Source organism: Ovis aries, chromosome 1, assembly GCF_016772045.2.
Source record: "Ovis aries strain OAR_USU_Benz2616 breed Rambouillet chromosome 1, ARS-UI_Ramb_v3.0, whole genome shotgun sequence".
NCBI classification, from domain to species: domain Eukaryota; kingdom Metazoa; phylum Chordata; class Mammalia; order Artiodactyla; family Bovidae; genus Ovis; species Ovis aries.
Window position 1 is genome coordinate 8,083,023 of NC_056054.1, and position 20,699 is coordinate 8,103,721.

Genomic DNA, 20,699 nt, shown 5'->3' on the forward strand with positions numbered 1-20,699 from the left:
AGTGAGTGAATGAATGAATGAGTGGATGAATGATTGAATGAATGAGTGGATGACTGGATGAATGAGTGGATGAGTGGATGGATGGATGAGTGAATGAATGAAAGAGTGGATGAGTGGATGGATGAGTAAATGAGCAGGGCCTGGATCCCTGTCAACTCCAAACGCCCATTCAAAGGCTTGAATGACTGAAGAGGAAAATAATATTGATGAGGAAAAGACAACCATATTGATATGGCAAGTAATCTGACATAGAAAATAAAGACAAACACCCTGGAAAACTAAAACCCACAGATGACTAATTGCCCCATAAACGGAGAAGGAGGGGGTGAGCTTGCAGTGAATGGGCACAGCCGGTATCAATTAGCGGTGATTCAGGCCCAACGCCCGCGGCATGTCAGCGACTGAGAGGCCCGCCTGCCTCTGCCCAGCGGCCTCCGGCCCCGTGTCCTCCAGGGGATCAGGATAAGGATGCTGTCGGCAAGCTGGGGACCTTTCCCACCTGTGACCCCAGGTGTGCCTCAGGCGTCACTGGGGGAGATGGGGTTCAGCAGACACACCTTATCTGAGGGGCTCACTCTGGAACTGCTGTCCTTTTCCTCTCTTGGGATCTGCAGCACTCATCCATCTTGGTTTGGGGTGTTTTTTATTTTCGGTTATGTTTGCTTAGAATTAGCAAGCTCTAATGGCTTGACGTTTTCTTAAGAAACTTAAATTTAGCAGCAGGAAAAGTCATTTGTTTCAGCCCCTGTAACAGAGGCGCTTCAGGGAACTTCCTGCCCAGTGCAGCCTTGCCGGGCAGGGCTTGGTGGATGCTGGCAGAGCAGAGGGTGGGCCCTTCAGTGCTGGGGCCTTGGCTCAGACGCGGGCGAGGCCAGTGGGACGTGCTGTGTGTGGTTTCGAATCTTTGAGCACGCGTAACTTGGGGACAGAGAGGCTGCAGGCTCGTTTCAGTGCCTCATCACATTGTGTTGCGTGAGGCACAGACGCTGGGGTTGGGGGAGGCAGGGTTCTCCTCTGCTGGTGGGCCACCCTGCAGTGATGTGTGTGTGTGAACTTTCTCATTGGTGCTGAGCAGGTTTAGGCTGTTGCTCTGCAATGCTGGGCTAAGTCACTTCAGTCATGTCTGACTCTGCGACCCTGTGGATCGTAGCCCACCAGGCTCCTCTGTTCATGGGATTCTCCAGGCACTGGCGTGGGTTGCCATGCCCTCCTCCAGGGGATCTTCCCGACCCAGGGATCGAAACCTCGTCTCTTAGGTCCCCGGCACTGGCAAGTGGGTTCTTTACCACTAGTGCCGTGGCCAGATCCCGTTTATGCTGTTAAGCATGCCCAACTTGCAAATATGTCGCTTATTTTAAAGCATTTTGCCAGGTCAGCTGTTTGTCTGAGCTTTGCATGGAGGCAGCAGAGTAGCTGCCCGGCAGGCTGCCTGCAGACCCCACTGGATCGCCAGCCTTGTCTGCGTCTAAGGCAGCAGGGGTGGGTAGTGGGGGGCAGAGTCCAGAACTTGGAAAACCCTTGGGTTGAGTCTTGCACCCTCCAGCGGTAACTTCGGGGGCATTACTTAACCTCTGCGTCTGTTTCCTTTTAATAAGATGGGACCTTCCGAGTGTCCTTCCTAGGGGCGGGGCAGGGTGGGGCCGGGGGGGTGGGTGGGTAGGTGCAGAGACCATGAAGTGGGAAAGTGCCTTGTGTGTCTGGAGAATATGCTGGTCCTCCCTCCCTCTCCCTGCCTGCCTCCCTTCCTTCCAGTGTCCCTCCCGGCCCTGGGAGCACTAGTGTTCGTAGCTGAAGCCCTCCTCTCTCTGTCTGTTTATTTCCCTGGGGCTGCTGTAACAAATGACCACAAACTGGGTGGTAATTAATTCTCCCCCGGTTGCAGAGCCCAGAGCCTGAAATTGGCTGTCGGCAGTTTCCGCCTCTTCCGCTTCTGGTGGCTCTGGGTGTTCCTGAACTTGAGTCAGCATCGCTCCCGTCTCTGCCTGGGTCCTCACCTGGCCTTCTTCCCTATGTGTCTCTCTCTGCATCTCTCCTACAAGGACAGCTGTCATTGGATTTAGACCTCAATCCAGGATGGTCTCCTCACCTTGACATCCATAACTTAATGTGCAAAGACCCTTTTGCCAAACAGGTTCCCATTCGCAGGTGCTAGAGGGTGGGATGTAGACCCAGGTATGGAGGAGTTGTTAGTTGCTCAGTCATGTCTGAGTCTGCAAACCCATGCACTATATAGCCTGCCAGGCTCCTCTGTCCATGGGATTTCCCAGGCGAGAATACTGGAGTGGGCTGCCATTTCCTTCTCCAGGGCATCTTCCCGATCCAGGGATCAAACCCACGTCTCCTGCACTGGCAGGTGGATTCTTTACCACTGAGCCACGGGGGAAACCCCACAGCTTTGGAAGGGTGGTCACAATTCACCCCACTTGACCATCCCTGCCGGGTGGCCGCAATAGAACCTGAACCCATGCTAGGTTGATAAACAGCAGAGGGAGATGGGGGTGGGGAGGAAGGTGAGGGTGGCCCCAGGGTGGCCTCAGGAAGGGTCATGAGTTTGCTTGTGAGTGAAGCAGGAGGGTGAGCTGGCATTCCCACCCTGCTTCACAGACGACACGTGAGGGAACAGAGGTCCAGTGAGTTTGTTGTTTCATAGGCTCAACAATCGCATAATAAGCATGATAGAGAAGAAACTGCCTTCAAAAAGCTTATCAGATTATGGATTTCTCGCTTTTTTTCTCTCTCCTTCTAAATGAAGATTGCTTGATTGGTTACATTATAAAATCAGACCATGAAAGAAATAATCTGTGCTCATTCTTCAGTTCTCGGACAGTTGAAAGGTTAAAAAGAAAAGAGTAGGGCTTCCCTGGTGGCTCAGTGGTAAAGAATTTGCCTGCCAATGCAGGAGGCACGAGCCCGATCCCCGGCCCGGGAAGATCCCACGTGCCATGGAGCAGGTGAGCCCGTGCGCCACAACTGTTGAGCCTGTGCTCAGTAGAGCCCGGGAACCACAGCTGCGGAAGCCCGCCTGCCTGGCGCCTGTGCTCTGAAGCAAGAGAAGCCACGGCAGTGAGAAGGCTGGGCACCACGCTGGAGTAGCCCCACCCGATGCGCCTGGAGAAGAGCCCGTGTAGCAGCCAAAACTAAAAAAAGAGACTTTTTAAAAAAAGAGTGAAATCACCCTCAGATTCCACCCCCTGTTGACACCTGCGGTTGACATCATGACCTGGTTCCTTCTAAATGTTTTTCTGGGTGTGTAGAAGTGGCGCTCCCTCTATGGATGAGTCTCCCAGCCATTCTTCACCAGGAAGCAGTCCTGAGTCACCCTTGAGTCAGCTGAGTCAGCTGAGTCAGCTGTCGGAGCTCTGATGAATGAATGACCTCTTGTGTTTGACCTTGGACACGAGGGCGTCTTCAGCTTCACTACTGTGAGCAGGCTAGAGGTCTCTGAAAGGGTGCTGGCCACCTTTGCATCTGGAGAATTCCCTGGTTGTCCAGTGGTTAGGACTTGGAGCTTTCACTGCTGAGGGTGAGGACTCGATCCCTGCTTGGGGAACTAAGATCCTGCAAGTTGTGCATTGCGGACAAAAATAAAATAAAACCTTTGCATCTGTCTGAGGAGCCTCCCTGATAGCTCAGCTGGTAAAGAATCCACCTGCAATGCAGGAGACCTTGGTTCAATTCCTGGGTCGGGAAGATCCTCTGAAGAAGGGATAGACTACCCACTCCAGTATTCTTGGGCTTCCCTGGTGGCTCAGCTGGTAAAGAATCTGCCTGCAATGTGGGAGACCTGGGTTAGATCCCTGGGTTGGCAAGATCCCCTGGAGAAGGGAAAGGCTATCCACTCCAGTATCCTGGCCTGGAGAATTCCATGGGCTGACTGTATAGTCCATGGGGTCACAAAGAGTCGGACACGATGGAGCGACTTGTGCTTTCATCTGTCTGAGAGTGGGGAAAAGTGAGCCCTGGGTGCTGACTGCTGGCCCTCCTCTCATCTTCTTTGCCCGGTGTCCCAGGCCATGTTTGAGCTCATCACTTCGGAGGCCTCCTACTATAAAAGCCTGAACCTGCTGGTGTCCCACTTCATGGAGAACGAGCGGCTGAAGAAGATCCTGCACCCGTCCGAGGCCCACATCCTCTTCTCCAACGTGCTGGACGTCATGGCCGTCAGCGAGCGGTGAGCCAGCGCCCCATCCTCGTGGGGCGCCTTCCAGTCCCTCCTCCCCACCCGGGGTGCGGCTGGGGCTGGTGGTGCCTGCCTGCTACGCTGGCTTCTCTGCTTTTGAATGTTTGGAGTTTTCTGTAATAAGCTATAACTAAATTGTTGTTGTTCAGTCACTAAGTCGTGTCTGACTCTTTGCAACCCCATGGACTGCAGCACACCAGGCTTCCCTGTCCATCACCATCTCCTGGAGCTTGCTCAAACTCATGTCCATCGAGTCGGTGATGCCATCCAACCATCTCATCCTCTGTCGTCCCCTTCTCCTCTTGCCCTCAGCTTTCCCAGCATCAGGGTCTTTTCCAGTGAGGTAGCTCTTCCCATCAGGTGGCCAAAGCGTTGGAGCTTCAGCTTCAGTATCAGTCCTTCCAATGAATATTCAGGACTGATCTCCTTTAGGATGGACTGGTTGGATCTCCTTGCAGTCCAAGAGACTCTCAAGAGTCTTCCCCAGCACTGCAGTTTGAAAGCGTCCGTTCTTTGGTGCTCAGCCTTCTTTATGGTCCAACTCTCACATGAAAAGATGGAAAGGCAAAAGATAAACCTAAATACATAAACCCAGAGATCTGCCACCCTCCCAGCAACAAGGCCGGTGCGTCCCCCAGACAGAACTGCTGCCTGCAGGTCCCTCCCATCAGTGCAGACGCTCACATGTCCTGCACCTGGACTGGACACAGCGGTGTCCAGGTGACACGCTCTTTATCCTGACGCCACCAGGCCCTGGCTTGGCGCATGCAGGGCCCAAGATCCCCTGAGGGCAAGTCAGAGCGCAGTCCTGGAGTTACAGTTTCTCCTCTCTAGTTGCGTAGAAGTGGTGACTGGAACTGGGCTTATATTTTGCCTCAAGAAGGATGGGATGTACTTAAGTGGAGGAGGAATAGACATCTATTGACTGGTCATCATGAAGAAGAGCTCCAGCCATTCTGTTAGGATAAGAGATCCATTTACCATTTGCACCTTATTCTTTGGAGGTTTGCAGCTAAAACTCAGCTTTTATCAGCAGGCCCGACCACCCCTGTTCCAATGAGAAATAGCACTTGGGCAGCAGCAGCCCCCTGCTCCCCATGTGGCTCTCCGTGGACCCTCCTGAGTGTCCCCCTGCACACGGGCACCTCACCTTCCTGTTTGCAGCCCCCAGATCCTGCAGCAGTCCCCCCAACCAGGTGGGCTCAGGGAGGTGAGAGCTGACTGAGACCAGCGCTGTCTTGGAGACCCCTCAGCCTCTGCCACTGCACCCTCGTGCTGGGGGAGGAGTATCTATTTGTTTACCTATCTGTTTATATGTTATTATGGAATATCCCAAACATGCAGAAATAGAAACAGCAGAACAGCCCACGTTTCAGCATCTCGGTTCACCCACGGCCCCATCCACCCCCCAACCCCACCACCCGTGGGAGCATTCCAAAGTGAATTACCATCGTCATCTCACTTCATAAATGCATCAGTACGCATGTACGGAGGAGGTCTCTTTAGCATGTTCCTAATGTTATCATCTACCAGGAAACCTGAACAAGTAATTCCTTGATGTGATAGAACAGCCCCCTCACTGGGACCACCTCCTGTCATGTTGGTTTGGTGAGGACGTGCCCTCAGTCTCCCCCCTGCACCCCTAACCCAGCCGCTGCCCCTCAGGTTTCTGTTGGAGCTGGAGCGCCGGATGGAGGAAAACATCGTTATTTCGGACGTGTGTGACATCGTGTACCGCTACGCCGCTGACCACTTCACCGTCTACATCACTTATGTCAGCAACCAGACCTACCAGGAGCGGACCTACAAGCAGCTGCTGTGAGTGTGGCCAGGGGCGGGGTCATCGCAGAGGCACAGCCCAGGCAGCCCCCTCCTCCTACACTGGCCCTGAGCTATGGTCCCCAGACCTCTGCTTTCCTGGGACGGCATCCAAGCCTGGCACGTGCTGGGGCTTTCGGCGCCACCGGGGAAATGGTGACCCCGGGACCGTCGGCCACGGCACCCACTGGACCTGTGTCCAGACAGCCGTGCAGGGCTCTGCGAGGTTTAGAAAAGGGAGCTTGAGGCCAAGAGGACCACTCGAGGCTCAGGACGGCAGGAGAGTGGTTTGAATCAGAGACAAAGGCAAGGATTGGGGAGGGAGTGTTTTTGGTGATTCTCCAGCATCTGGATTGTGCATGTACTCCATCGTGTCTGACTCTGTGTGACCCCATGGACTGTAGCCCACCAGGCTCCTCTGTCCATGGGATTCTCCAGGCAAGTATACTGGAGTGGGTTGCCATGCCCTTCTCCAGGGGATCTTCCCGACCCAGGGATCAAACCAGCGTCTCCTGCGTTGGCAGGTGGATTCTGTACCACTGCACCACCTGGGGAGCACTCTCCAGCCAAAGCCCTTGAATTTTACTAATCTGCCCGCTTTGTAAACTTCCTTGGGGTTTCCGTTGAGAGAAGTTTTTCATCAACTCGCCTCTTTTGAGTTCTTCACATTTCTGTGCCATGTTTTGACCACAGTTTAAACAATGATACGTCCTTAGCACACTCAACTGGCCCCAAAGGACTCTCTGGGTGGTGACTCTGGACTTCATGCTTCGCTGGGTCTTTCCATCAGTGCAGTTCACTGGGGGTGTTTTAAAAGTTGAGCCCTCGGGAATTTAGGTGTTTGACATTTGGGGTTTGTAGTGGGGATTTGAGGGAATCCAGATGCCAGTTTTGAGGACAAGCATTGAGAAGACAGTCACACAGGAAGCAAGGACTCTGGATACTGCAGTACCCCGGGGTCCACTGGTGTGACCCATGAGAGCAGACTCTCTGGGCTGAGTGCCATGTCCCTGATGACAGGCAGTCCCAGGCCCGCATCTGCCCTCCAGCCGTGGTTTCCACTGCCCAACCTGTCTGCAGAAGAGACATCCCCGCCGGGCAGGAGCAGCCCAGGTTCTCCCTGCAGCCGTCTCCAGCCTGCTGCCTGCTCCTGCTACGTGGGTTTACCTTGCCACCATTTCCTGCTGAGGAAATCGTTGAATTATGCATCTGATTCATAGTCTTGGCCATACAAGGAATTCTTGCCTTCCCACACAACAACGTATTTTGCTAAGTTTTCATGGGCCGGGCATGTGAAGTCACTATTGTTTTTTGACTTGTACATGAACGGTTTGTTTTGCAGAGAAAAAAAAGAGAGAAAGAATGGATGCATGGACGCATCCTCTGTGCCCATGGGCTGTCTGGTTCCTACGAGGCTGTGCATGGGGAGGAAGCCTCTCCAACTCATGCCTCCTACAAGCCAGAGAGGGCTTCCCAGGTGGCGCTAGTGGTAAGAACCTGCCTGCCAACGCAGGAGACATAAGAGATGAGGGTTCCATCCCTGGGTCGGGAAGGTCCCCTGGAGGAGGGCATGGCAACCCACTCCAGTATCCTTGCCTGGAGAATCCTCAGAGACAGAGGAGCCTGGCGGGCTACAGCCCATGGGTTCGCATCGAGTTGGACACGACTAAGGCAGCTCAGCACCGATGCTCTTCTCTGTGTGCCCAGCCAGGAGAAGGCAGCCTTCCGGGAGCTGATCGCACAGCTGGAGTTGGACCCCAAGTGCAGGGGGCTGCCCCTCTCCTCCTTCCTCATCCTGCCTTTCCAGAGGATCACGCGCCTCAAGCTGTTGGTCCAGGTACCCGACTCTCTCCCCCTGCCCCCGCCAACTTCAGCTGCCGCCCGTTTCCTTTGGTCAGTACAGGTCTCTGCTGGCTTTCTGAGAAGTCCATGTGCTCCACAAATCCTAATTAAGCTCCTCCTGTGTGCCAAGCAGTGGGAGACTCAGCCCCTGCTGCTGGAGAGCCAGATCCTGGTGGAGAGAGACACACACACTCACAGCCGGGAAGTGGTCATGGCTGAGGACAGTGAATCGGGGTGGCATGATAGGGGTGATGGCCTGGCCCACTCCCAGGGTGGGGATCGGCAAGGGCTCTCAGATGAGTGACATTTAAGCAAAGACTTAACTGACGGGGAGGAGCCACTCATCTGACGGGGAACTGCTTTCAGGCAGAGGTCCTGGGGCAGCAAGGTCCACAGATGGGTCGGCCAGCCGTGAGTGGGGGAATGTGATGGAAGTGAGTGTGGAGATGTGGGCAGAGGCTGGTCAGGGGCCTGCAGGGCCAGCTGAGGCATTGGAGTCTATCCCCTGTGATGGGGGGCACTCCTTTTAGTGGACGTTGGTTAAGAGCTCAAAGCAGCTGCCATGTGGAGAGTGCCAGGCGCCAGGCAGGAGGGCAAGAGTGGCAATGGGAGCAAAAGTTTGGGAGCAACTCGAGAGAGAGAGGTGGGTTGGTGGGCATCGAGGTGGGGCATCCTGGAGGGACATCAGGGAACTGAGCCCTGCACTTGCTACCGTGGAGAAAGAAGGAAGGAGAATCTTTGGTTTGAGCAGCTGGACTGATGATGCTGTTTCCCGAGGTGGGGAAGTTGCGGTTCGGTGTTGGACCATTGGGAGGACTTTGAGCCACTGAACAAAAGTTTAGGGTCAAAGGGAGAAGTCAGGGTGGGCGCTCTTGGCACCCAGGTGGCATTAAACCAGGTTTCATCCCAATGAGACAAGGTGGACCTGAGCCACACTGTCTGCTGGGAGATGGATTTGCGATTAGGGACTGTTAAAGGCGGGGTTTGCTGAGCGACGCCCCCAGCTTGGTAAGGGAGGGGTAAGGCGGTGTCAGAGCTGACTGCGTGTCGCTGGCTTGGTTGCCGGGCAGAGACGGGCAGGTGACCCCACAGAGCAGGCTAGGGGCCTGCAGCTGAGGGATGGCCAGAGGTGGGTCTGGTCTGGAGCTCAGGAGAGAGTGAAAAGCGTGCCCATCACTCTGGTGTCCAGCTGGTGGGGGTGATCCTCCACTGTGTGGGATAGCTGGAGATGTTTGTTCTGAAGCACGTGGGGCAGCCTGGATGGGGCAGGAGGGAGGTGGACTGTGCTGAGATGTGCCCAACCCTCCTATGGGGTGAGAACAGGTCCAAACTACCGGCATGAGGAGATCCGGGAGGCAGGAACCGTGTAAAATGTGAAGAGCAATGCAAAAATTGCCATTTATAGGTGAAATTCCAAAAAACCCAACTACTGGAAAAAATACTTTTTTTTTTTTTCCAACAAAACCAGAGTGAACAAAACCTCCGGGTCATTGCTACTTAGCTTCAGATGACAGGCCCCCTCTTGCTGCGGCAAACGTTGAGCTCGATTCGGGACAGGCGACCCTGGGTGACCCTCCCTGGGTTGCTGGTCCTGCCTCCCTGTCTCCCTGCTGCCGCGTGGCCAGTCCCTTTGCTTCGGTCTCTGCTGTAAGGAGATTGGGGCTCTGACATGGCCCTCGTAGTTAGTCCTGGAGGAGACCTCGACTCACCTTAGAGCCAGGCTAGGCTTGTGTGCAACGCTTGGCCCCTGGGCCGGTGGCAGCTTCTCCCGCCCCACGTCTGCTCTCTTCGTGGGGGTGTCACAGCCATGTGAGGCTGCTGGGACCCGCGGGGAGGCCGCCACACAGGGGGTGGGGCTGGAGAAACGGCCGTCCACGAAGAAACCAAGTGCGGACTCTCCTGTGCCCAGAACATCCTGAAGAGGGTGGAGGAAAGGTCTGAGCGCGAAGGCACCGCCCTGGATGCCCACAAGGAACTGGAGCTGGTGAGTCGCACATTTCCCTCTTTGCACATTTCCCAGTAAGCTGTCTTCTCCTCTAGACCCACCTCCCTGTCCTGCTCCCTCCTGTCTTGGTATTTTCTCTGGAAGATGCAAATTCACTTTCATATTTGCTCTGGCAATTCAGAAAAGTCACCGGGTCCAAAAAATAAGTCAGGTGGGGCCTGCACAGGCAGAGGGCTTCCTTCTCCCCGCAGGCTGCCGCCGTGCGGGGTGGACCAGGCCCCCAGCGGGCGCCCTTTACCCACAGACGTGTTTGTGGACCCCTCCTGCCAACCCCACGCTGCTGTCCCAATCATGGCCCTCGGAGTCCCCGCGTTCATCCTTTCCCGTTTCCAATGTGAAAAGCTCCGGCTTTTCCCTCCCTGCCCACGTTCTGAGGACAGTTCTGGCTCTTCTTAGGCCCTGGGCAGCTCTGCCCTGGGCTTCCTACCGCAGTCCCCTCTATCCACCTTTCCCCTTTCCATCTCTCTCCCAGCCCTCAGCCCTAGAGCTGCAGGAGACGCGCCCACCCCCACCGAGTTGGGCCTTTGCTGCCCCAGAGTGGAGAGAAACCATCTCCGCTCTTGATCCTCAGCCAGAAGAGCTTCCTCCTGGAAGCTGTCAGCAGAGCACACGCTGGGTGGGAGGGGTCGGCAGATTTGTCTTAAAGCACCGTCACGTGTGTGTGGTTCTGGGTGTCCACTGGAGCTGCGAGCCCACTCTTGGCATCTGTGTGGGGGGCCACTGTTGTGCTGGTGACCCTGTAACAGGGCCTGGTGTTGAGAATTCTTTCCCGCTTAGCGTACCAGCGGCAGCAGCTTAGTAAAAGGGCATCTTAGTGAAAGGACTAGCCTCCATAGCTTTTGGGTGGTGGTTCTGAGCCACTTCTGAAAGGCTGTTGCTGAGCCGTGAAAGACACTGGGAAACTTGGCCTCCGGAGGAGATGAATTCAATCCAGGGCCAGCGACGAGGCTTGATCACTCAGAGCTTTTTGTGTGATAAAGTTTTATTAAAGTACAAAAGAGATAGACAAAGCTTCTGACATAGACATCAGAAGGATGTCAGAAAGAGCACCCTCTTGCTAGTTTTTAGCAAACTGTTTTATGTCTGTTCAGTTCAGTCATTCAGTCGTGTTCGACTCTGCGACCCTGTGAATCGCAGCACGCCAGGCCTCCCTGTCCTTCCTCGTCTCCTGGAGTTCACTCAGACTCACGTCCATCGAGTTGGTGATGCCATCCGGCCATCTCATCCTCTGTCGTCCCCTTCTCCTCCCTCCTTCAATCTTTCCCAGCATCAGGGTCTTTTCAAATGAGTCAGCTCTTCGCATCAGGTGGCCAAAGTATTGGAGTTTCAGCTTCAGCATCAGTCCTTCCAATGAATATTCAGGACTTTGTCTGTTAGAAAGCTATTAATCAGATAAGAGACATCTCAAGGCTGAGGGAGTTTCACCAGGGCCCTGTCCCACAATATGCATTTTTGAGATAGGATGGAATGAGGTATGTCATTTCTTGGCCATAAAACAATTGATATGAATACTGGTTTGTTGAGTCAATATCAGCTCAAGGTTTGAGAAAAGAAAAAAAGTTAGTCTTAGGTGGAACCATTTTGAATAAAGGCAAATTCCAAAGCAAATACATAGTTTCATTATGTCATTCCGTTCAGCTCAGTCGCTCAGTCGTGTCCGACTCTTTGTGACCCCATGAATCGTAGCATGCCAGGCCTCCCTGTCCTTCCCCATCTCCCGGAGTTCACTCAGACTCACGGCCATCGAGTGGGTGATGCCATCCAGCCATCTTATCCTCTTTCTGACCTGGGGAGTTCCTCTTTCAGTATCCTATCATTAACATAGCTTCAGAAAAACATTTCCATAAGAAAACCAGATTGGTTAGCTCAAAGTCTGAGAGAAGTTAAGTTCTGGTGGAACCAGGTGTCGTCGTGGCAACACAGAACTTTAAGAGAAACCTCCTTTTAGTTTTGTATTGAGGAGGAAAAAAATCTGACACTTGCAGTTTGTTTCCTCCTGCCGCTTAAGGGAGAAATAAAAAAATGTCTGACTCTTGTAGCCTGTTTCCTCCGTTTGGAGAGCCCTGGCCTCCCTGCCTGTTACGCTCGCTTTGAGCCATGAGGACTTTGTAGCTGAAGGCAGTCATTTCTCCCCAGGTCTCTCCTCCTGTCGCTCACTCCAGGCCAGGTGGCCGCGAAACCCCTCTGGCGACTATACCCTTTGAATACTGGGGAAAATGGCACTCCCCTGCCAGCCTAGTTGGGGAAAGGCTGGCGCCTTGAGTGGGCTGGTCAGGGAGGGCCAGTGGCCCGCCAGCCTGGCTGCCTCTGCCCGGGCCTCTGCCGCGCCCGGGACACACGCGCCTGGTCAGATGGGAGCTCCACCCCAGCTCCCACTGGCCCTGGCGGTCTCGGGGCACCAGCCAGCGGTCTCTGTTTTCAAGTTGTGTTTTGCTTTCCTCTCCCTTTTTATTTCCTTGTAATGAAAGGTATACTCTTGCTTCTCAGTATCACTTTTTGTAAAGGTGGGGTTTTTTTCCCCCTAATTTATAAAAACGGTGAGTACAGATACACACACTGTTCATAAACAGAAATGTGGCAAAGATCCGCAGTTCTCCCACACCCCACTGCCAACATGCTGGAGCCCACCCTTCCAGACGGACGCCTGCACATATGGTTGTATTCCCTGCAGAAGGGGCTTGTGGTTTATAAGCTGGCTTTGCCCTCAGTTCCAGCCCACGTGGGCGTCCCTGGTGGCTCAGCAGTAAAGAATTTGCCGGCCAATGAAAGAGACCCTGGTTTGATCCCTGGGTTGGGAAGATCCCCTGGAGAAGGGAATGGCTACCCACTCCAGTATTCTTGCCTGGAGAATCCCATGGAGGAGCCTAGTGGGCTACAGTCCTTGCAGTCACAAAGAGTCGGACACGACTTGAGTGACTAACACATTCTCTCAGTGTATGTAAAGTCAGTGCTTTTTTTCATGACTTCAGAGTACAGGGTTATGTGGCTTTACAAGCACTAATCAATCCCAGTTGCCCCACTGGCAGACATTTAGGTTGAGGACAGCTTTCCTCGTTCCAAACACCACTGCAGGGGTACCCCATACGTGCACCTCTGGGCCCTGTCTTCCTTCCCGCGTGCTGAGTGCCAGGCCCTGTTCTCTACACCCGTGATCCTGAGCGGATATCGTGTCCTTGGAACAAGGTCGCAGAAAATCTGCTTTCATTTGGCCCTTTGGTACCCAGGTGGCCTCCCAGGAAGCTTGGGAGGCTCCCCTTGCAGCACATGACAGAGCCCAAATCCCAGGCCTTGGGCATTTCCAGGCTGACAGATGAGACAGGACATCTTGCTGAAAACCGTTCTCTTAGGTGATGTGAGGGGTCAGCGTTGCTTTCTGTTCTCCCTGGGGTCCGCATCCCACCAAGGACAGGGCCCTGGCTTTCTCCACTGGAACTGAGACCCCACTGAGACTGGCCAGTCAGTGTCTCAGCTGCGGCCTGAGTGCCCAAAGGACGTGGCCAGAGGCCGCTGGCTGCGGGTGCCTGACGTGTCTACCTTCCTGTTCCAGGTGGTGAAAGCGTGCAACGAGGGCGTCAGGAAGATGAGCCGCACAGAGCAGATGATCAGCATCCAGAAGAAGATGGAGTTCAAGATCAAGGTCAGCCCCACATCCCCGGCCCCGCCGGCCAGCCTGGGGCGCAGGCCACTGGCCAGGCCCGCTGAACGGCCACACTTGGGTCTCAGCGTGGTGCCACGCCCACCAAGGCCCTCCCTGACCCCCTAGCGGAGGACCCTCCCCTGTCCCCAGTCACCAGGCCATCACATTGGCCTAGACTGTTTTCTTGCAGGGCAGTGCAGGGACCTGAAAGCAGCCTGCTCTCAGTTACCGGCTGCGTGACCTTGAACAGTCAACTCGAAAGAAGAATATGACATGAACCAGTCCAGGGGTTCTTAATCCTGGGTGATTTGAAAATCGGGTGGAAGTTACCCACTTTCTTCCCCAACTTTGTGTAAAGCTTCAGGCACCAGTGACCCTAAGGGCTCCCAGGGTTTCTGGTGATGTGGGCACAAGGGCACGGTGCCCGCCGAGGGTCTGTGAGGTCACGCTGGCTCTTTGCGCGCCGAGCCTCAGTTGAAGATACAGACCTCGGGATGGTGGGGAGGCCTCATGTAGCTCCACTTGCTGGCTAAGTGCTGGGTGCCGAGTAACCGCCCCAGAGCTGTGGAGTGGGGGAGTGCAGGCCCGGCCTCCTCGCCCTGGGGGACCCAGTTCTCCCCTCTCCCCTGGGAACTTGAACCATCCTTTGATTCTGCATCACTCAGGCTGAGCCTGGTGAGGCATGATAGCACACATAGGCACCCACGTGTGCACACACACCCGCATGAGTACAGACGCATACAGGACACAAGCGTGTATACACAGATGCACACGAGGACACACAAACAGCAGACAAATACACACCTGCCCACTCGGGAAGACACACGCGCCCCTCCCGCGTGTGCCCAGCACCCACCAGTGCCCGTGTCCTGGGCCCAGTGCAGTCCCCAGCACCCATTACCGCGGCGACTGCTCCAGTCGGGATAGCAGGGGAGCCGGGGCCCGGGGTGTGCAGGGCACAGCCTTTCCTGACACGGCCCCCACCCCCCGCCCCCCAGTCGGTGCCCATCATCTCGCACTCCCGCTGGCTGCTGAAGCAGGGCGAGCTGCAGCAGATGTCCGGCCCCAAGACCTCGCGGACCCTGCGGACCAAGAAACTCTTCCGGGAGATTTACCTCTTTCTCTTCAACGACCTGCTGGTGATCTGCCGGCAGATTCCGGGGTGAGCGGCAGGTGGGAGGGACGGAGAGTCACCAGGGCCTGGGGGCAGTGTCCTGGGTCTTCCGGCAAGTTTATTTAAACCCCTGAGTTTTTCCCTCCTGCCGACTGGGTGGCGGTTCTCCTAAGTATTGCAGCTCAGTGCCTACCACCCAGGGTATGCCCAGCAGCTCCTATATCAGGGGTGCAGGCCCCTTGTCCATCGTCCATGCCAGGGGTGAGGGCGGGTGGGGGGCTGGGGATGAGGGGGACAGGCGTTCAGATGGGGGGCTTCCAAAGGCAGTGAGAAGCGGCCGCAGTGGGGCCAGTCCTGCTGGCCAGGGCTGGGGTGGGAGGTCTCCTGGGAATCCGAGCGTCCTGGGGACCAATAAGCCCCTTCTGCCACCTGGGTCCCCAGAGACAAGTACCAGGTGTTTGACTCGGCCCCGCGGGGCCTGCTGCGCGCGGAGGAGCTGGAGGACCAGGGCCAGACGCTGGCCAACGTCTTCATCCTGCGGCTGCTCGAGAACTCGGATGACCGGGAGGCCACCTACATGCTGAAGGCGTCCTCTCAGTGAGTGCCCAAAGCTGCCGTCCCCTTCCCCGGGGCTCGCTGTGCGCCCAGCTCCTGTGTTTCCTCCCCCAGGCCGTGTCCAGAGGGTTTCCATCCCATGCTAGTGTCGGGGTTGGGGGTGAGCGTGTTGCTGAGTGTGTGTGTGTGTGTGTGTGTGTGTGTTCCCTTGGGCCTCAGACTCTGATGAGCTGTTGTAAAGCCATTGGGCCAGGCCGACCAGTGAACCACCGCTGCTGGGCAGCCTCAGGCCCACCTGCCACCCCTGAGCAGCCAGGCCATCTCCCCTGCACCCCCAGGGCTCTGAGAGGGACGGCCAGGTCTATGCGGGGCGATGCTCTGTGGGCCCCCGAGCTGGGATGCCCAGTACCCAGCCCCCCGCACCCCAGAACTCACAGGTGTCGCCCAGCACATCAAGCCCAGTTCCGACTGCCTTGGAGGGACAGGGTGGCGTCAGCCTCTTCGAGTCCACAATTGTGGCTTAGGGCAGCTGGCCACTCAGGGCTCACTTCTGGGTGAATGTTGGGGTGTCGTGGGCTCACTCACCCTCACCCACTGACTTGAAAGATGCCCCCAGGGAGGTTCTACAGGGCTCTGCCTGGCCCGCTCCTCGCTGCCAAGCTCGGGACCCCGGGGCCAGCCTGCTGGGTGCCTGGCACTGCAGTTCCCCTCGGGTGGTCCCTGATGCTCTGTATTGGCGGCATCTGCCCTCTTCCTGACCCAGGAGTGAGATGAAGCGCTGGATGACCTCGCTGGCCCCTAACCGAAGAACCAAGTTCGTTTCCTTCACGTCCCGGCTGCTCGGTAAGCAGCCCACAGGGGAGGGGCCACCTGCCGGGTGGGACAGGTGATGGTCAGGGAGGACTCTGCAGGTCATCCTCGAATGGGGCCCTCTGCACTCCACCTAACGGGCCTTTGAGGCTGCTGCAAGGCTGCTTCGACTGCCCGGATGTCCTTCGCACCCCGATGCAAGCTTGGTACCCCACAGAGGAGGACACGATGTGCCTGAGCTCTGCAAGCGTTTCCATGGTTAATGAAGACATAAAAGTCACCATGTCTTAAGTGACCGGTGCCACAAGGAAACCAGAAGAGATTTGGCACAGGGGGCAAACGCCAGTGTTCTCTGGGGCGGCCAATTGTCTGAAAACGTTCCAAAATAGGAAAGGGCTCAAGCGCCATCCTGACCACGCTCACTGAGTCCTGAGCATCCCCAGGCCGCTCCCAGGGCCCAGCCCAGGACCGAGGAGCCTCCTTCAAACTCTAAATAAGAGCCCCCCCTGCACGCGCTATGACTTGTTCAGAACTGCCGGCTGTTTTGATGTGCTTTTCTTTGGAGCCACGCCCACCCCTCCCTCCAGTGAGCCCTTTTCCAGCGGCTGCCTGTCTGCCCTGTCTCCTAGAAAGGATTGGGTGGGGGTGGGGGGCGTGTCCCTGTTAACTTCTGGGGGGGCGAGGCCGGGTTCTGCGGGTTCCCAGCCAGGGTGGGTGCCACGTGATGAGGACAGGCCACCGCTTCCTCCCTTCAGACTGCCCCCAGGTCCAGTGTGTGCACCCGTACGTGGCCCAGCAGCCGGACGAGCTGACGCTGGAGCTGGCCGACATCCTCAACATCCTGGACAAGACAGAGGACGGTGAGGCCCAGTGCTGGCGCCTGTGCCCAAGGGGCTGCCTGCACCTACCCCGTGCCCAGCGGTCCCCTTCCCCTCGTCTGGCCCTGGCATCAGCTTCCCCATTACAGTGGGAAGGATGAAGACCAGAAACACCCCAACCCAGACCTGTATTTGCAGCAAGCTTCCAGATGAGCCTGTGAACACCAGGCCTGTGGTCCCATGTGGGCCAGGAAGCTGCCCCCTGGGGCTCCTGCCCACTCCTGCTGTTGACACCAGCGCCAGAGGTTGGCTCCCCCCTCCTGGAAAACGAACCCCTTATTTCTACATCAATTGTTCCTAATCTAAATCCCCAAAGTGCACAAAGCGTCTCTCCCCACCCCAGTTCCTCCCCTTTTTCTGAGGTCCTGGCTGGAAGGTCGCAGGCTGGTGACCTCCGGGGAAGACCCTGGCCACCACCGCAAACCCTAGGGGCTCAACCCAGCGCTGGGCGAGCTGTGGTTCCTGCCCTGTTCCCCCATCCCCAGAATATAAACAGCCTGACACCCCTCCTAGTGGCCTGCAGAAGACATGCCCTTGCCCCACCGACCTCAGGCCTCAGCCCTGCCCAAGGACCTGCCAGCAGGACCTGCAGTTTGGGCTGCAGCCCGCCCCCCTGACACAGTGATGTGGGGGTGGGGTGGAGTAGAGAGTCAGGGCACTTGGCTGGTTTGTGACCTGGCCGCCCTCAGCTGACCACCCAGCTCTCAGGAGCCTGAGGCTCAGGGAAGGGCTGCCCAAGGAGAGGGTGACGGTGGCATCCTGGGCCAGCTGCCATCCCACCAGCCCCTTGATGCCTCTCGCTTTTGAGGGTGGCCCTTGGGGTCTCCTGGCCACAGGTGGGGCAGCCTGAGATTGTTGAGGGCTTGGGAATGGGTCCCGGAGTCAATATGCATGGGACCCGCGATGGCGCAGGGTCCGGCCGGTTCCTCCACCTCCCTGTGCAGGGGCAGCGTGCTCCCTAGGAGGGCTGCACCCCTCCCCTCAGCTTCTGGGGGATACACCTGGTCTGAGCATTTCCATCAGTGGGTGTGAGGGCAGGGGGCCCCTGAGAAGGCTGGCCGGACTCCCAAGTCTCCCTTCCGCCTACTCCCCACACACTGGAGGGAGGCCCAGCCCAGGCCACTTGGAGAGAGCTTGTGACCTTCTGTCTCCCCTCCCTCCCAGGCTGGATCTTTGGCGAGCGTCTGCATGACCAGGAGCGAGGCTGGTTCCCCAGCAACATGACCGAGGAGATCTTGAACCCCAAGATCCGGTCCCAGAACCTCAAGGAGTGTTTCCGTGTCCACAAGATGGACGATCCTCAGCGCAGCCAGAATAAAGACCGCAGGAAGCTGGGCAGCCGGAATCGGCAATGACCCCTGACTGCACCCCCCCAACACACACAGACACCCACCCCCCGCCTGGTGGAGGGATGTAGGCAGGAGCAAGGCCGGGCAGGCAGACCCCAGGGGACAGTGGAGGGACTCTGGGGGAAGGCCCCGCCTCCCCAGGCAGCTGGGTGTGGCCTGACCTCAGTGGGGGCGGTCTTTGCCGGAGTCGCTCCCACCCCCTCCCTGCCGCGTGGTTCGTGCTCTCGTGTCCTGGCCCCTCGCTCACCCACTGGAGAGAGGGTGCTGCCCACATCCCTCTGCTGCATTTGTAGATGAGAAATTGTATTTTAAACAGTATTACACCACCTCTTCTTCTGTCTCTTGGAGGGCAGACGATGGGCAGGCCCCAGGGCCCGCCCCTGGTACTGAGAGGCCCCAGACCCTGGGGTGCCCCGGGCCCAGGGCAAGTGCGAAGGCGAAGGTATCATGACTCCCTGCACGTGTCCTCTCCCCCGAAGCTGTTAGACTCGGCCAGGCGCACACGTGGACCACCCTGGCCTGATGCGCTTGATGAGCGGCCCTTGGTCTCCAGTTCAGAGGACCAGGAGACCATCTGGCCGCCTCTGCCCCCAAGCCTCCACCCGCCTCTGGCTGCACGGCTGGCCTCTGCCTCACGGCAGGCCTGCCAGAGCTTGGCTGAGGGCCCACGCCGCCTTTGGCTCCCTGACCGGCTGGATATAACTTGTTACCTGCCCCTTCAGGAGCCCTGGTGTCACAAAGGAATGACTTGGCCACTGCATCCTGTACGGGTTATGGTTCCGAGAAAAGCAAATATCATTTTTGGCTGCATTAAAAGAAGCATCATGTATAAAATAGAGGAAGGTCTCCTTTTTTTATTTCCCTGGTGCACACAGGAATGCCGTGTTTGGGTCTGGGCAAGGACAGAAGAGCCCCCCTCCCGGCCGTGGAGGCGGCCTGTCCAAGGAGACGGCGGAGGAGGCTGCCCCTGGAGGAGGAAGCAGCCAGGATGGGGCCTCAGGATGGAAGTGGATCTGGACCTCCACTTGTGAGGGACTCCACAAACAGAATAAGCTGTCTGAGGCGATGGGGGACATCCTCCTGCAGTGGGAGTGAGAAAGTGGGACCGAGGTATGGGGGGTGGTGTGGTCCCACAGGGGATCTGACCACCAGGCTGGAGACTTCGGCTTCCAATCCAGCCAGCCGCTGGTCCAGGGCACGTCTTTCCACCTTCAGAGGTGGTAGCCAGTTACCTGGAGGTTGCAGTGGGTCCTCGGGGCCACGCCCCTTCCCTCCCCCTCCCCCCCCCCCCAGTTCTGAGAATGGGGGAAGGCCTGGAAACCAACCCTGCCAGGGGCCACGCCCTCCTTGTCAGGATGCTGATCAGAAGCCCAGGATTTAGATGGAGCGTCTTCCCAGAAATCACAACATGGTTGGGGTTTTTGGGCCCTCAGACCCTTTGAGAACCGGATGAATCCCTGGAAGATTCAGACCCGTGCAACATGCTGGTCCAATTGGGGAGGGACCCCCAGATCCCAGTGAGGGGCTGATGCTCTTGGTACCTCCTTGCTGCAAACCCAGTGGGGCGGGGCAGGGAGGGGGGTCTTCCTGCACCTGAGTTTCCTAGGAGTTGGGGAAAGGGGAGAGGGTCCATTTCTGAGCCCCATGCTGCTCTTGGGTGGGGGTGGGGGGTCGTTGGTCCCAGTCTTTATCCAGCTTTTGTTTTTGGAGCTGGGAGACAGCATAGTGACTTGTGTCATCTGCTCTAAGGAGGCTTTGTCTGCTGGAGGTTACATGTAATAATTTATAAACAGTTTCATGAAAACCGGTCAGCAATGCAAGTCTTTTATAAGCCGAAACTCTGAAGCCATGACGTGTCTTGGGGAGTGTGAATGGGTACCACATACGGTCATCTGAGTATCCAGGTGGAGAAAACTGGCCGGAACAAGTGTGCTCAGGGACTCAGACAAACCAACGAGGCCAAGGTGGTTGCTAGAGATAATGGTGAAAAAAATAAGGAAAGAAGGATAGCTCCTCTCTCCAGCGCTCAGAAGAATGCTCTTGTGGCCCCGGTGTTAAACCATCCCTGGGGTTTGCAGACAGCCCCCCTACCCCAGGCCTTAGGGTCCTCACTCCAAGACTCAGTTCTAGCTTCTTTGCTGCTGCATCCAGAGCAGGTAAGCCACTATTACAAATCCCTCTCTAAATCACAAAGGTTAGGCTTCCTGGGAGGTATGGGAGACAGAGGGCCAGTCCAGGGAGCCAGTGCCAGGGCCAAGCTGGGAGACAGGGTGCAGCGTCTGGGTCTAGCCCCCAAGATTTCAGGGCTGAAATGAGGAGGGTTGAGCTTGAAAGCCCTTTTTGTTTCCTAACAGCCGTCCCGCGTGGGGTTGTCTACTGTGCCAGAGGCTCGGCCACTGTTCCCTGGAACTCGACCGGCCAGGCGAGGAAGGCCGTCTGGGGCTTGCGTTGGGGAGCGGGGACAGGGGCCCATAGCACCCAGGCTTCACCGCGTGTCTCATTCGCTCCTGG

General features: G+C 56.7%; 1 protein-coding gene across 12 annotated transcripts in view; it reads left to right on the forward strand.

Moving 5' to 3' along the window:
- Positions 1–19,022, forward strand: part of NGEF (neuronal guanine nucleotide exchange factor) — a 128,341-nt gene extending 109,319 nt beyond the window's left edge. For all 12 annotated transcript variants that reach the window (XM_060416341.1, XM_060416309.1, XM_060416321.1 and 9 more), the window contains 10 exons: positions 4,011–4,171; positions 5,846–5,998; positions 7,706–7,835; positions 9,750–9,824; positions 13,393–13,482; positions 14,481–14,644; positions 15,038–15,193; positions 15,915–15,994; positions 16,717–16,821; positions 18,004–19,022. In XM_060416341.1, coding sequence (XP_060272324.1) covers positions 4,011–4,171; positions 5,846–5,998; positions 7,706–7,835; positions 9,750–9,824; positions 13,393–13,482; positions 14,481–14,644; positions 15,038–15,193; positions 15,915–15,994; positions 16,717–16,821; positions 18,004–18,194 — 1,305 coding nt within the window. In that variant the 3' untranslated portion in view covers positions 18,195–19,022. The remainder of the gene's footprint in view (positions 1–4,010; positions 4,172–5,845; positions 5,999–7,705; positions 7,836–9,749; positions 9,825–13,392; positions 13,483–14,480; positions 14,645–15,037; positions 15,194–15,914; positions 15,995–16,716; positions 16,822–18,003) is intronic.
- Positions 19,023–20,699: the final 1,677 nt, after the last annotated feature.